This window comes from Podarcis tiliguerta (genome assembly GCF_965153285.1).
Source record: "Podarcis tiliguerta genome assembly, chromosome: 6".
NCBI lineage: Eukaryota > Metazoa > Chordata > Lepidosauria > Squamata > Lacertidae > Podarcis > Podarcis tiliguerta.
Window position 1 is genome coordinate 60,822,495 of NC_139539.1, and position 13,016 is coordinate 60,835,510.

Below are 13,016 nucleotides of genomic sequence, written 5' to 3' on the forward strand. Positions count from 1 at the left end.
TGGCCCCATCCACATGATTTTGCTATTAATAAGCATACCACTGCAGCCTCATATCTTGGTCACAAGGAAGCTTCTCCCTTCCACAACTTTATAGACTTGTCCAGGTGGAGCAGAGTGTTTGGAACATTGAACTCACAAACCAGTGTTTATTCGGAACCAAGCCACAAAATAAAATATTCAGCAAAGTATTTGTTAAATCAGTTTGGAAAATATCCAAGTAAAAGAAGCAATGGCATCGTAATTAGGCATTCCAGGCAAGGACTAAGCTAGGATCCTTAGCACTTGGATTCATTCCCAACAATGTGCATTTTAGAGCTGCGGTTTATGAAGCTTTATTTTCCCCCAAATAAGAATTATTAAATCAGTGCTATCTAATATAAATGTGCATGCGTAAAGACACAGCCTCACATACGTATTAACTGTGGAAGACCACAATTTTTTGCTTGGCTATCTACTTTCTGTTATGTTTGGACATGCCTGAATGAAATGCTACTCTTTTAACTTTGAAAGTTAAATAAAGGGTGTTCCTCGCGTTCATGTTTAATTTGGGATTAATTAACAATCAGCTGAACCCTGCCCAGATGTGTGTGCAGTCAGTTGCTGTAGGTCACTCTTTCTCTTTCTCAACCACATTTCTAATCTCCAACGTGACTTTCAAGCACATGGTTGTTGCTTAGTCAAATCATGCTCGGAAGTAAATACGGTAGCACTTTTTTTCTTCCACTGTAGAATGTTTTCTTCTGTGATCTCCTGGTAGGATTTTTGTGAAACTGAATATTTTGCTACAAGTCAATGCCTCTGAGTCCTGAACCACTACAGAAATATAAACGAGATTGTTTTAATAGCTGCCTGTTAGTTTTTATTAAAAAGTATTAACTTTAGCAACTAATTAGAAGTAGTGACATTAACAAAGTTTGCAAACAATGGGTTCATAATATGAATTTTCACTGTTTTTAATGCTAAGACATCCTATTTGTGTTGGATATTCTCACCCTTGAGCTTTTACTCCAGTCGTAGTTAATAACAAAGCGTATTTCAAGTTAATGTCCCATTTCTGCCTATTTGCTAACAACATTTAGCGGAGCAGGCTGGCAGCTATTGGTTCATGTCCAGAACTCGATTACTCTAACTCTTTACTCATTCAATATTATGTGAAGCCATCCTTTCTATTTGATCACTGCATTATAGTCCAGTCTTAGTTGTGAGTATATATTGGGGGTGATCTCCCACAACAAACCCTGCCTCCTTCCCCTATGATTACTTACCAGCATTCAGTCTACTTCAGCATGGGGAGGAGTTCTGGGGGGACAATGGGTGATATGCAATGCACAAGTGAAATGTGTGCCAGTTCCCTACTGCCAATGCTGCTGCTACTAAAACTGTGGCTGTATCTTCCTCCTCCACATTCCCACCTGCTTTCATCCCACACTACAGTTTCCAAGTGACAAAACAAAAACTCACATGTGCCAAACCATTGTGAGCCCATTTAGCACTTTCCCCCATTGTTCATAGAAAAAGCTTATAGGGGCCCAGGTATTATTCGAGGTAAATGGTGTTTCTGCATCACTACTTAAAATTTAGTTTAGGGAAGACCCAAATCAAACTGTTACTAGAGTGCACGGATACAAAGCTGTTTACAAAATAGGTGCAGGTATTGAGATCCCCTTTCACTGTTGCCTGGTATTTTGGGCTTTAAATGTGTTGCCATTACTGGAACTGCTACCATAAAGAAGCGTGTGGAGGCTCCTCAGATAAACAGCTATTTTGCAAGAACAGGTTCTCAGTCACAGACAAGCCAACTCCACTTCCTCTTGCTCAGAGAATTATAAGAAATTGTGACACTGATGTGAAAGATAATACTTCCAAGGAACTTCCTCTCTTTCAAGTAACATCTTAACATGAAATGCGGCCTTCCTTAAATTATTGACCCTCTTGTAAAGCTGTATATGTACATCATTTCTCCCCTTACACAGTTGTCCTTTCTCGGGAAGACTTGAGAAAACTGCTTATGCCAAACAGTATATTTCCCCCTCTGCAGACATCTGCGGGGGGGGGGGGGGGAGGGGAGGAATGCTCCATAGTGGGGGATAGTGGCTTGAATCCCCACTGCTTTCTCCAAAGGAAGAAAGCAAACCACCTTGACTGCAATGTCACATATGGTGCAGGAGGTTGTGTTTTACATGGCATGACCTTGCAGCACAGATTATTTAAAAACATTGGTTTCACTGGGTCTACTCTGAGTATGACTACTATTGGATGTCACCCAGAGAAAATAACTCTCCTGCTGTAGCCCTTTTAAGCACTCGGAATAGAACTTTATGTGAAAGCACGTGGTTCCTTTTCATTGCCTTGAGTTGGGAGGGTGAGTACTCTCTACTGCTTAGAGATTTAAAGCTGCATCTATATCTATATCTATATCTATATCTATATCTATATTTATCTATATCTATATCTATATCTATATCTATACAGTGGTACCTCTGGATGCGAACGGGATCCATTCTGGAGCCCTGTTTGCATCCTGAAGTGAATGCAACCCACGTCTGCACGTGCACAGGTCGCGATTTGCTGCTTCCGTGCATGTGCGTGATGTCATTTTGAGCGTCTGCGCATGCACAAGCGGCAAAACCCGGAAGTAACACGTTCTGTTACTTCCAGGTCGCCATGGAGCGCAACCCGAAAACTCTCAACCCGAAGCTACTTCAACCCGAGGTACGACTGTATCTGTATCTGTATCTATATCTGTGTATGTATCCTCCAACAATATGGTGCCCACCATATTGGACAACAGCTCCTTTGCTGGCTGTGACTGATAGGAATTGTAGTCCAAACCATTTGGAAGGCATCATGCTGATGGCTGGTATATGAATACAATAGAATTCCCAGTTGTGTTCCTTATTTATTTCTGGGTTGGCACTACTTTGGAAGACAAGAGAAATAGTTGTACCTAGAGGAGGAGGAGGAGGAGTAATAATAATAATGATGATGATGATGATGATGATGATGATGATAAATTTATTATTTATACCCCACCCATCTGGCTGGGTTTCCCTAGCCACTCCGGACGGCTTACAGCACATAAAAAATTGTAAAATGTGCATAGCTGTGTGTGTGTGTATATATATATATATATATATATATATAAAACTGAGATATTGCAGTGACACCCTGAATGAAGATAGATATAAATTTATTGAACAGGTGCTGAGCTATCATGGCAGCTGCTCTTTTTCTTTTCTTTTTTTCCATCTTCAGACTAATGATGCATTGTTTTGCTTCGGACTTCCTGTACCATTTCCAGCAACAATATCATGGCATTTTTGGCAGCCGGCCACCATCATTCTACACACACACACACACACACACACACACACACTCCTGGAATTATGCTATGTGTCAAAGCATTATACCGAGGGCATTCAAGGGAAGGGCAGAATGGTAGCCACAAGTGGCAGCCACTGAGAAAGATTCCACTGGGGCCACAGGCAGTGGCAGAAATATACATCACTTACATTGCTTAAAGTGAAAAAGAGAAACGCACCACTTGCCATCATAAGCATGCCACATGAACCAAAAGGATTTGACCCAAAATCAATAAAATAGCCCCTCCCTAAATTTGCAACCTGCAAATGAGGTAGCGGATTTATCAAGGAGCTGTCTACCAACTCTAAATATAATTTCCACAATCCTTGCAACAGCAAACAGGTTTATGCATAACTTTTGAGTCAACTACTATCATGGGTTTTTAGAAGTAATTTTTATGACCAAATCTGAGGTGCTTGCTACCTGTAGTCCAGACAGTTACTAAGTACTTAAAGCTCACAAGCCTGTGTTCAAATTTACATAAACTTGCATATACTAATGTGCTTGTATTGGTGTTTCTTGGCAAATTAAGATGGCAGGTCACTGGAGCCCCAACCTCTTATAAGGAACTATTTTTTTCCCTATAGTTTGTTTGTTTTATTATTTTGTGAAAGGGAGAGGAGATCCATGCCCTCCTTGGGCCACATCTGCCTGTGATTCTTTGTGGGTCCCTTCAGCAGAATCCTTTATTTGTTTACTCAGAAGTAAATCTCAGTAAGTTCAATGGGACAAATTTAGCTCCATAAGTTCATTAAAGATTGCAGCTTTAGAAAAGATTTTAAATAAAGGCTTGTTCCCCAGATCAAATGTGCAAAGGCAGGAAAATAATGGTAGTGTACTACAGTCAAAGGGGGACACGGGTAGTGCTATGGTGTAAACCACATAGCCTAGGGCTTGCCGATCAGAAGGTCGGCGGTTCGAATCCCCGTGACAGGGTGAGCTCCCGTTGCTCGGTCCCTGCTCCTGCCAACCTAGCAGTTCAAAAGCACGTCAAGTGCAAGTAGATAAATAGGTACCGCTCCGGCGGGAAGGTAAACGACGTTTCCGTGCGCTGCTCTGGTTCGCCGGAAGCAGCTTAGTCTTGCTGGCCACATGACCCGGAAAAACTGTCTGCGGACAAACATTGGCTCCCTCAGCCAGCAAAGTAAGAGTCGTTCGTGACTGGATTTAACTGTCAGGGGTCCTTTACCTTTACCTTACTACAGTCAAATTTTAAATCCCTTCTGGAAATCCAGTTCAGAATTTCCTTGTGACTTTGGCATGAACTAAAGGGGAGTTTAAAGTTGGTTAAAAGAAGCAGGATTTCAATTTTGCCAGTTTAAATAAAAATCCAGTATTTCTGTGGTTTTCTGTTAAGAGACATTTCATTGAACACCTAATTTAATAGATACGGATTTAACAACAAGAAAAATCCCTCCTCTTTTAATGCAAACGATCTTTCTGAGGAGAGGATTATCACAGCTGCAGAAGTTCAGGGAGTTTACTTCCAGTTATTTTTTCCTGCCCGTTTGTTTTTTATTTGAAGTTAGGTTTTTTTTAAGGGAAAACTGAGAGGTGCAGATTGATTGCCTAATCTCACTCGGTGACACTTTAAAAGTCTTATAAAAAAAATCTCCACACATGATTAATGCTTGAGAGGAGACGGAAAAAACCCCTTTGCTTACGAAGAACTTGCTTTTCTTCATCTGTTCTGTGAGTGCATAATATACAATGCAGATGAGCCTGTCAGAGGTCCCTCCCCTTACATCCCCTACGAGAGGAAGTTTGTTGATGTAGTACTGACATTGCTTCTTCAAAGCCAGCAAGAACAAAAAGAAAAGAGAAGAAAGCCCATGAAACCACAACAGCCACTCCAAGGCGAGACGTGCATTGATTTGTTCTCCTGGAGAGTGGAACAGGAGCTCGCAGAACTCATGATGAAAGAGCACAGCAGCAGCAGCAGCTACAGCAGCGTCGGTCCGAGCCGTGTCAGCGATTCCACCATGGAAAGCCTGCAATCACTCAAGCCTAACTACATGCCTGTGTGTTTATTTGCAGAGGAATCTTATCAAAAATTAGCAATGGAAACTTTGGAGGAATTGGACTGGTGTTTAGACCAACTTGAAACCATTCAGACCTACCGATCTGTTAGCGAAATGGCATCGAATAAGGTAAGAGGAAAATATTTATTTCCCCCCAAAATGGTTTTGAAAAATGGAATTTAGTTGCATAGGGATTTAAACTTTTTTTTCTCCTCATATACAGCTGTATCTGCAGTCAGAACTGCTACTGATTTTACCAAAACAAAGTTAAAGAAAATGGGTGAACTCTTACACACCACCTCTGCTTCTTATTAAAGCTGCTAAATATTGGTAGTTCCTATCATTACACTGTGGAGGTGGAGCAGTAGACATGTGTGGCGTCAAACTTTGCAAGCTCTCAAGCAGAACACAGTTGTATCCAGAAATCAAGTTTTGCTCTTTGATTTTGTGAAATGGGTACCTAGGTGATTTGTAAATTGGGGGAGTGGGGTGGATTATTGTATATATTTACATACTCGGAACAATTCCTTATTTTGTATTAATTATCCCTTAGATACAAAGGAATAGCAACAATTAGGCAGTGATATCAAGTTAAAGGAGTGTTTGTAGGAATGGAACTTAAAATCCTGATGGGATTATAATTGGGACAATCAAAAACTTTGGAAATAATTGTTTTTAGTAAATTGTGGTGCTGATAATTACAGTACAGTTATCTTCGCAGTTGTCATGCAGCAAATATAGTATGTATTGCTTTGATTTCAGTTACTGCATTGTACATTGTAAAAGAAAGGTGTTCTGGTTTTGTATACAGTGGTACCTCAGGTTAAGTACTTAATTCGTTCCAGAGGTCCGTTCTTAACCTGAAACTGTTCTTAACCTGAAGCACCGCTTTAGCTAATGGGGCCTCCTGCTGCTGCTGCACTGCCGGAGCCCGATTTCTGTTCTTAACCTGAAGCAAAGTTCTTAACCTGAAGCACTATTTCTAGGTTAGCGGAGTGTGTAACCTGAAGCGTATGTAACCTGAGGTACCACTGTATTAGTAGTTGCATATGTAATGACAAGTCATATAAAGTGTTGCTATGTTAAGAGGCACATTTCTAAAAGGGGTAAAAATGTGTTGTAGAAGGTTGGCTGATATGCTTGTGTGTCGTATGTATGCCTTCAACCAAACCACTTGGAGAGCCATGCTGATTGTATGGGTTTAACTTAGTAATTAATTGTAAAATCTCCCCATTGTATCTCTAACACCTTATCCTTTTACAGTATAGTTAAAACCTGTCGCTCGGACTGTATTTACACCAGAGTCGCTCTTTCATTGGCTATTAGCCTGAATATTGATGGATTAAACAAAAGGCACACCTACTTCCCTGAGGCCATGGGACCTTATCTGCTGTGATCCAGGCACTGTTCAACAGAACAGTCTTTTGCACTGTTAATGCAGTCAGTTGAGCTACAGCATACATGATTCCAGAATCAGCATACAGTGGTACCTCGGGTTACATACGCTTCAGGTTACATACGCTTCATGTTACAGACCAGAAATATTACCTCAGGTTAAGAACTTTGCTTCAGGATGAGAGCAGAAATCGTGCTCTGGCAGCAGCGGGAGGCCCCATTAGCTAAAGTGGTGCTTCAGGTTAAGAACAGTTTCAGGTTAAGAACAGACCTCCAGAACGAATTAAGTACTTAACCTATATAACCACTCTATATAACTTTCTCCAGGTGCTCTTATTAACACTGGTACAGTGGTACCTATGGTTACATACGCTTCATGTTACAGACGCTTCTGGTTACAGACTCCACTAACCCAGAAATATTACCATGGGTTAGGAACTTTGCTTCAGGATGAGAACAGAAATTGCGCAGCGGCGGCAGTGGGAGGCCCCGTTAGCTAAAGTGGTACCTTAGGTTAAAAACAGTTTCAGGTTAAGAACGGACCTCCGGAACGAATTAAGTTCTTAACCCGAGGTACCACTGTACGTGGCCTTTTATGATAAGCAAGCTATGGGGCCTAATATCTTACTCTGTTTTCTTCTGCAAAGGTATCAGTTTTCACACGCTGTTTTCAACATTTTCTTTAACAAAACCCTCCTTTTAATATCCAGCCTTCATAGACCCAGCTACAAACTACCTACTTAACCTTGCTCAGGTCACCATCATGCACTTTGCTGCTTAATAATAATAATAATAATAATAATAATTTATTTGTACCCTGCCCAGCTGACTGGGTTGCCCTAATTTGTATTTAAATTAGGGATTAATAACCAACTTCACAACCCTGTTGTGAGCAATAATGAGATATGGACATTTTACACAAAAAAAGGGCTACGTGGCAATTAAACAGGAGGCAATAAAGATAGAATAAGGTTTCAGGCAAAGGACTCCCAACCTCCTCTCATCTTTAATTTGCAGTTTTTTTACTAGATTGTGCAAAATAGGTTAGAGCATGGTGCTGATAACGCCATGGTTGCAGGTTCGATCCCCATGTGGGACAGCTGCATATTTCTGCATTGCAGGGGGTTGGACTAGATGATCCTCAGGTCCCTTCCAACTCTACGAGTCTTACTATTTCACGTAAATGTGCTTTTTAAGGATATTGGACGTGTGTCGTGCAACTGGAACTACAGTGTGATTGTAGCTTTTCAAAAGCTCTTAAGAAGCCTCTTAAAATATGTCAATTAATTAATAAATTGTCAAGTTTTCCACATCCGTGAAGTATCAGAATGATCTGCCTCTCTTCCGTCGTCTGCGCAGAGATATGGCAGTAGCAAAACAGTCTGATGCTTTGAAAACAGGATGCTTCTACCTCCCCCTTAGTAAAGAATAACGGAAAGAGCAACAGTAGAGAAAGGAAGAAAGCATATAGACCCAGCATGATCCCAAGTGCAAGAGCTGTATAAACAGTGACCTATCTTCCTGACCTCTGCTATTGCTAAGTTCCTGGCCCTCTGCCACTGAAGCCAAACTACGTCATTTGAGAATGATAGTGGGCATGGCACAGCTGTTGTAAGTGTGACTCGAATTTCCTGTCTCCTTCCTGACAGACGTAGTTTTGAAGTACAGCGTTGCAAAAACAGTAGACAAAGAGGGGGGTGACTGGTTTCTAGTGTAGTGCACTTATTCAAAACTGTTACCAAAACACGTTTCTTAATCATTTTGGTGATGGGAAAGAGAACCTTGGATGAATGTATCCTGTTTGTAAAATACTTGTAGTAAAAAAGAAGACGCAAATGTCGCTGAAATGAATAATTACATTACTCAGGAATATGAGGAACTTAATCTCTGGTGTTCAACAGCATGTGGCTCTGACATTCAGATGAAGAAGCGTAGAAAACAGTTCAGAAGGTCCCCCAGAGGAGCAAACAGCAAAAAGTAGCAAAGCATTCACTGTGGCTTGGCATGTTCCTGTTTCGTTAAAATGATACACAAATGTTGTGTTAATCCCATTCAGCTATAAAATACAAATTAGCATACTTCCTGCTGCTGTTGGCTCCTGGTTCATGATGTGTTTCTTGTGCAACTCTTTGTTTTGATGAAGTTTCCAATCCTATTTTTATTGGCATTACTTATTTGCATTTTAGAATCCTTTCCACACAAAAATCTTAGCGGCTGATTATTATTAGGTGGATCATATATAGAAGTGGTGGTTTTTAGAAATCTCATAAGGTAGCATGACATATATTCCAGGTATACAAGTGTACTTTATCGTTTTAACTAAAGTCACTCAGTGTGTAGAACTAGTGCTTCTGATGAATAAGAGTAATAATTTGAGATCTGAATGCTTGTGGAGGCAACCTACAACATTGCCTACTAAAAGGAGGAACCAAATAATGACCTGCCCAATACACTCAACCTGCTTTTCATTATTAGAACAGACATCACTTTGTGTTTTTCCATGGCCTGTATAAAGCTGAGATAGAAATAAGTTGTACAGTATATTTAAAAAAATCATGAATACTGCACTCAGTCAGGTCTTCAGGTATCCTGGGCATGCTTATGGCCAATTTGCATAGCTTGTTGAAGAAATTTAGCCTTTACCTAGATGATAATTTTGTATGTCGTGTTTTGCTCATAGGCCTGGAGAACATGCATGTCTTCTTTCTACATTTATAGAATCATAATGTTTGAAGGTACTTCAGGAACAGTATAAATCAGGAGTGGGGACCTCCCGCCTGGGGTCTAGATGTGGCCCTTCAGGCCTCTCCATCTGGCTCCCAGAACTCGCCCCAGGCTACCCCTCTCACTGGTTCTGCTTTGCAACCTGAGTGCTTTTGTGTCGTTGGAATGTGTCCTTCAATTCTGATAGCGCCTCTTGCTTCTCCGGATGGAGAAGGGAGGTCTGTATGAGTGTGTGCAGAAACTACCCTTCTGTACAAAAGTAAAAAAAATGTTTTTGTTCACCATCTGTGGAGGTTGCCTAGAGGGCATGTGGCCCTTGGGGGCTGCTAAAGGTTCCCCATGGCAGATCTGATCTAATCCAAACCCCTTCTGATACAGGAACTATCCCTGATATTAAGCCATAGCTATCACTGGAAAAAGAACTTTTAATGAAGGAGAGTCTGCTTCCTTCTAAAACCACTGTCAAACTTGTCAGCTTCCCCAGAAAAACTGGGACATCCCATTTTTTTCTTTGAGAGCATGGTGGCCCTTTTGGGCGCCTTGCTCTCTTGTGATTTCTGGTCAAGATCTCACCCTGAAAAAGCTTTCCCCCCCTAGTTCGTGATCTTACAGGCACCCCAAAACACTCATCTTTGGGCACCTTGCCTCTAAAAAGCTGTTCCCTGAGCCATGATTATCTAAACAGCTCATAACATCAAGAAGCTAATTTTTAACGGAAATCCCCATGCTTGTAATTTGAACCCACTGGTTCAGGTTCTAACTTCTGGAACAGCAGAGACGAGAGTCATCTATGTGACACTCTTTCAAATGGTTAGAGATGGTAACCATGTTACTCCTAACAGTAGCTTTTCAAGGCTAAACATACCCAACTCCTTGGACCTTTCCTAATAGGACTTGGGTCTCCAGTCCCCAGCCCCACCTTATGACTTCATTGTCTTTATTTATGGGCATGTGACTTGACTGAAGTCAGCCATGACCTTCACAAAGCACACCAGGATATGATATTTCAGAATTACCTAAATGACCCCAAGGGGTATGTGTCCCTCCATCACGTAGGCGCTTGCTGAAATGTTCCATTATGGCTCTATTCTGTCTTTTGTTAGCAATATACATACTAGACTATTGTCTGTTATCTGTAAATGAAAATCTATTGGTGTAAACAAAACATTCACTGCACTATTTCAAAAGGGGTTTCAGTCACATAAGACACGCAGGGTCACGCCTCAGTTTTAGGAGGCTAAATAAACTAAACATGAGGACACTAATGTAAACTCTGGAGGTAACTGCTGGCTGCCTTCCAGCTGTCTATGTGCCTCATTGCACAATGTCCATATTGGGAAAGAAGGGGGTGTCTTATTATAAGTTTGCAAGCTCTAGATTTTGCTCACTTGGTACGTGATGGTTCCCTAAAGGTGTGTCAAACTGTTCCTGCTTTTCAGTTTACTGTAACTTCCTTTGTTTAATATACATTGCAAAATAGCCATAAGCCTCCCAAAGACTGTCTAGATTAGCTGTTGGGCAGTCAGCTATAAAACCTACTCCTTTCATTCCCTTTGCTTTTTTAAAGTGGAGTTTAATAGCTGTAAATCAGGGAATTTTGCCTAGATTTATGACCTTTGGTTTGGCATTCCTTTATCCTGATAGGCTACAGCTATTTGTCCTTGCCTAAGCAAATGAGGAAAGTTGCTACAGGAAAGAATGTTTAGACTAATCAGTCATTAGAGGTGCTCCATAATTATCAATAGATTTCTTAAATGAATCATAACCTTATAATAAATCTCACATACCCTGGAGCAATTTAGTGACTATAAGCGTTAAATAGCTAAGTCTTTCTCTAGTAGCTTAAGTTATTATTACTAAACTCTTTGTGAGAGTTTATGGAGGTACTGAGGAACATTCCACCGGACAACTGGATTGGCTAACTTTGTTTTCAGTCAGGTTCTTCTAGCACAGAGAAAAGCAAACAGATTATTTTCTATAGCAAGGAGTGAGTTGTGCAAATATTAGTTTTTGGGGCCTATTTAGGATGCACTGCCAAATTAGGGAGTTGCTGTTGGCATTGCTAAAGATTTGTATAGCGCTAAAATAGACTAAATACTTTAAAAACTTATGTAAAATAAATAAATATAAATAATAGGACATAATAAGCTTTGTGTCCAAAACTAGCCCTACTCAGCGTAGACCCATTGGAAATAATAAACAGAAGTTAGCCATGACCATTAGCTCTCGTGGGCAAACTTCGAGAACTCACTGTGGTTTATTTACCTTTAATATCCTACCTAGAACTTGAGAGTTTGCAGAATACCCAACTCTGATTTAGGGAGATGATGGTTGCCTTAACAGAATACAGATGCAGCCTATGGCGTGCTAGCTGGTTTTTTGGGCTTAGTTAGCACTGAGGAACAGAGTTTTGGCTATTTTCCCTTGCAAATTTGGAAACTGAGCAGTTCCATTTCATATCCTTAACACTGGGTGACTTTGATTAATTGAAATCAACAATTAATAAAGGATTTTAATGTGCCATAACATTGTCTCAGGAATGCCAATGATCTTGCAAATGATCTTGCAAAACTGGCTCAATAAGCAATTGATTTGAGACCAAAATTTGTATAAGAAAGCTTGATGGAGAGGAGTTAATGTGTTTATTTTGGACTGTCCTTCCTCTTTGTCCCCCACCTTTTTTAAAAAAAGAAAATGTAACACCGCTGTGAGATAAATGGAATTGATAATGAGGGAAATGTACATTTATTTATTTTTTATATTTTTGTTCTTCAGCCAAGATTCAAAACTAAATCTCTCTGTGATGTGCAGACATGTATCCTCTCACCTTTTCTAAATTGATGTTGATATCCTGTTTGGAACTGTATACAACTCATGTCCTTTGTTTGAATTTGAGCATGGTGCCAAATAAAGAATTTAGTGGGATTAGCAAGAGTCCCTTTCCCCAAACATGGCACCAGACAATGCCAACTTCTCCCATGTTATCACTGATTGTATTTCTTCCTCACGTGGAACTTCTGCACCAGATTTGTTTTTAAAAAGCAGGACATGCATTTAAAGGCAGTTGCTAAAATAACAGAGGTTGTGTGTAGTTTTGCTTACTGTGAAACAAGAAGAGGGGGAAAAACTTTGACAAGATTCTCGATATAACCTCATAATGTGAACTAAACTGAAACGCTGCTTAAAGGTTTCATCTTAATGCATTGCAACTATATCAAAGAGGGAAGAATAAAGTTTCCAAGGAGGACTTTGTTGTTGTTTAGTCATGTCCAACTCTTTGTGACCCCATGGACCAGAGCACGCCAGGCACTCCTGTCTTCCACTTCCTCCTGCAGTTTGGTCAGACTCATGTTGGTAGCTTCGAGAACACTATCCAACCATCTCGTCCTCTGTCATCCCCTTCTACTTGTGCCCTCAATCTTTCACAACATCCGCGTCTTTACCAGGGAGTCTTCTCTTCTCATGAGGTGGCCAAAGTACTGGAGCCTCAGCTTCAGGATCTGTCCTTCCAGT

At 40.6% G+C, this 13,016-nt stretch overlaps 1 protein-coding gene and 1 long non-coding RNA gene across 9 annotated transcripts in view; both read left to right on the forward strand.

The window, feature by feature from the left end:
• Nucleotides 1–13,016, forward strand: part of PDE4B (phosphodiesterase 4B) — a 244,211-nt gene that overhangs the window by 209,902 nt on the left and 21,293 nt on the right. For 7 of the 8 annotated variants that reach the window (XM_083448044.1, XM_083448045.1, XM_083448046.1 and 4 more), the window contains one exon: nucleotides 5,401–5,513. In XM_083448044.1, the coding sequence (XP_083304170.1) occupies nucleotides 5,401–5,513 (113 nt within the window). Of the gene's footprint in view, nucleotides 1–1,980; nucleotides 2,367–5,400; nucleotides 5,514–13,016 lie in introns of those variants that run through there. The other variant, XM_083448051.1, reaches the window with a different exon arrangement.
• Nucleotides 6,868–9,932, forward strand: LOC310680995. The gene is made up of 2 exons (XR_014513055.1): nucleotides 6,868–7,020; nucleotides 7,310–9,932. It is a non-coding gene; the product is annotated as an uncharacterized lncRNA (long non-coding RNA).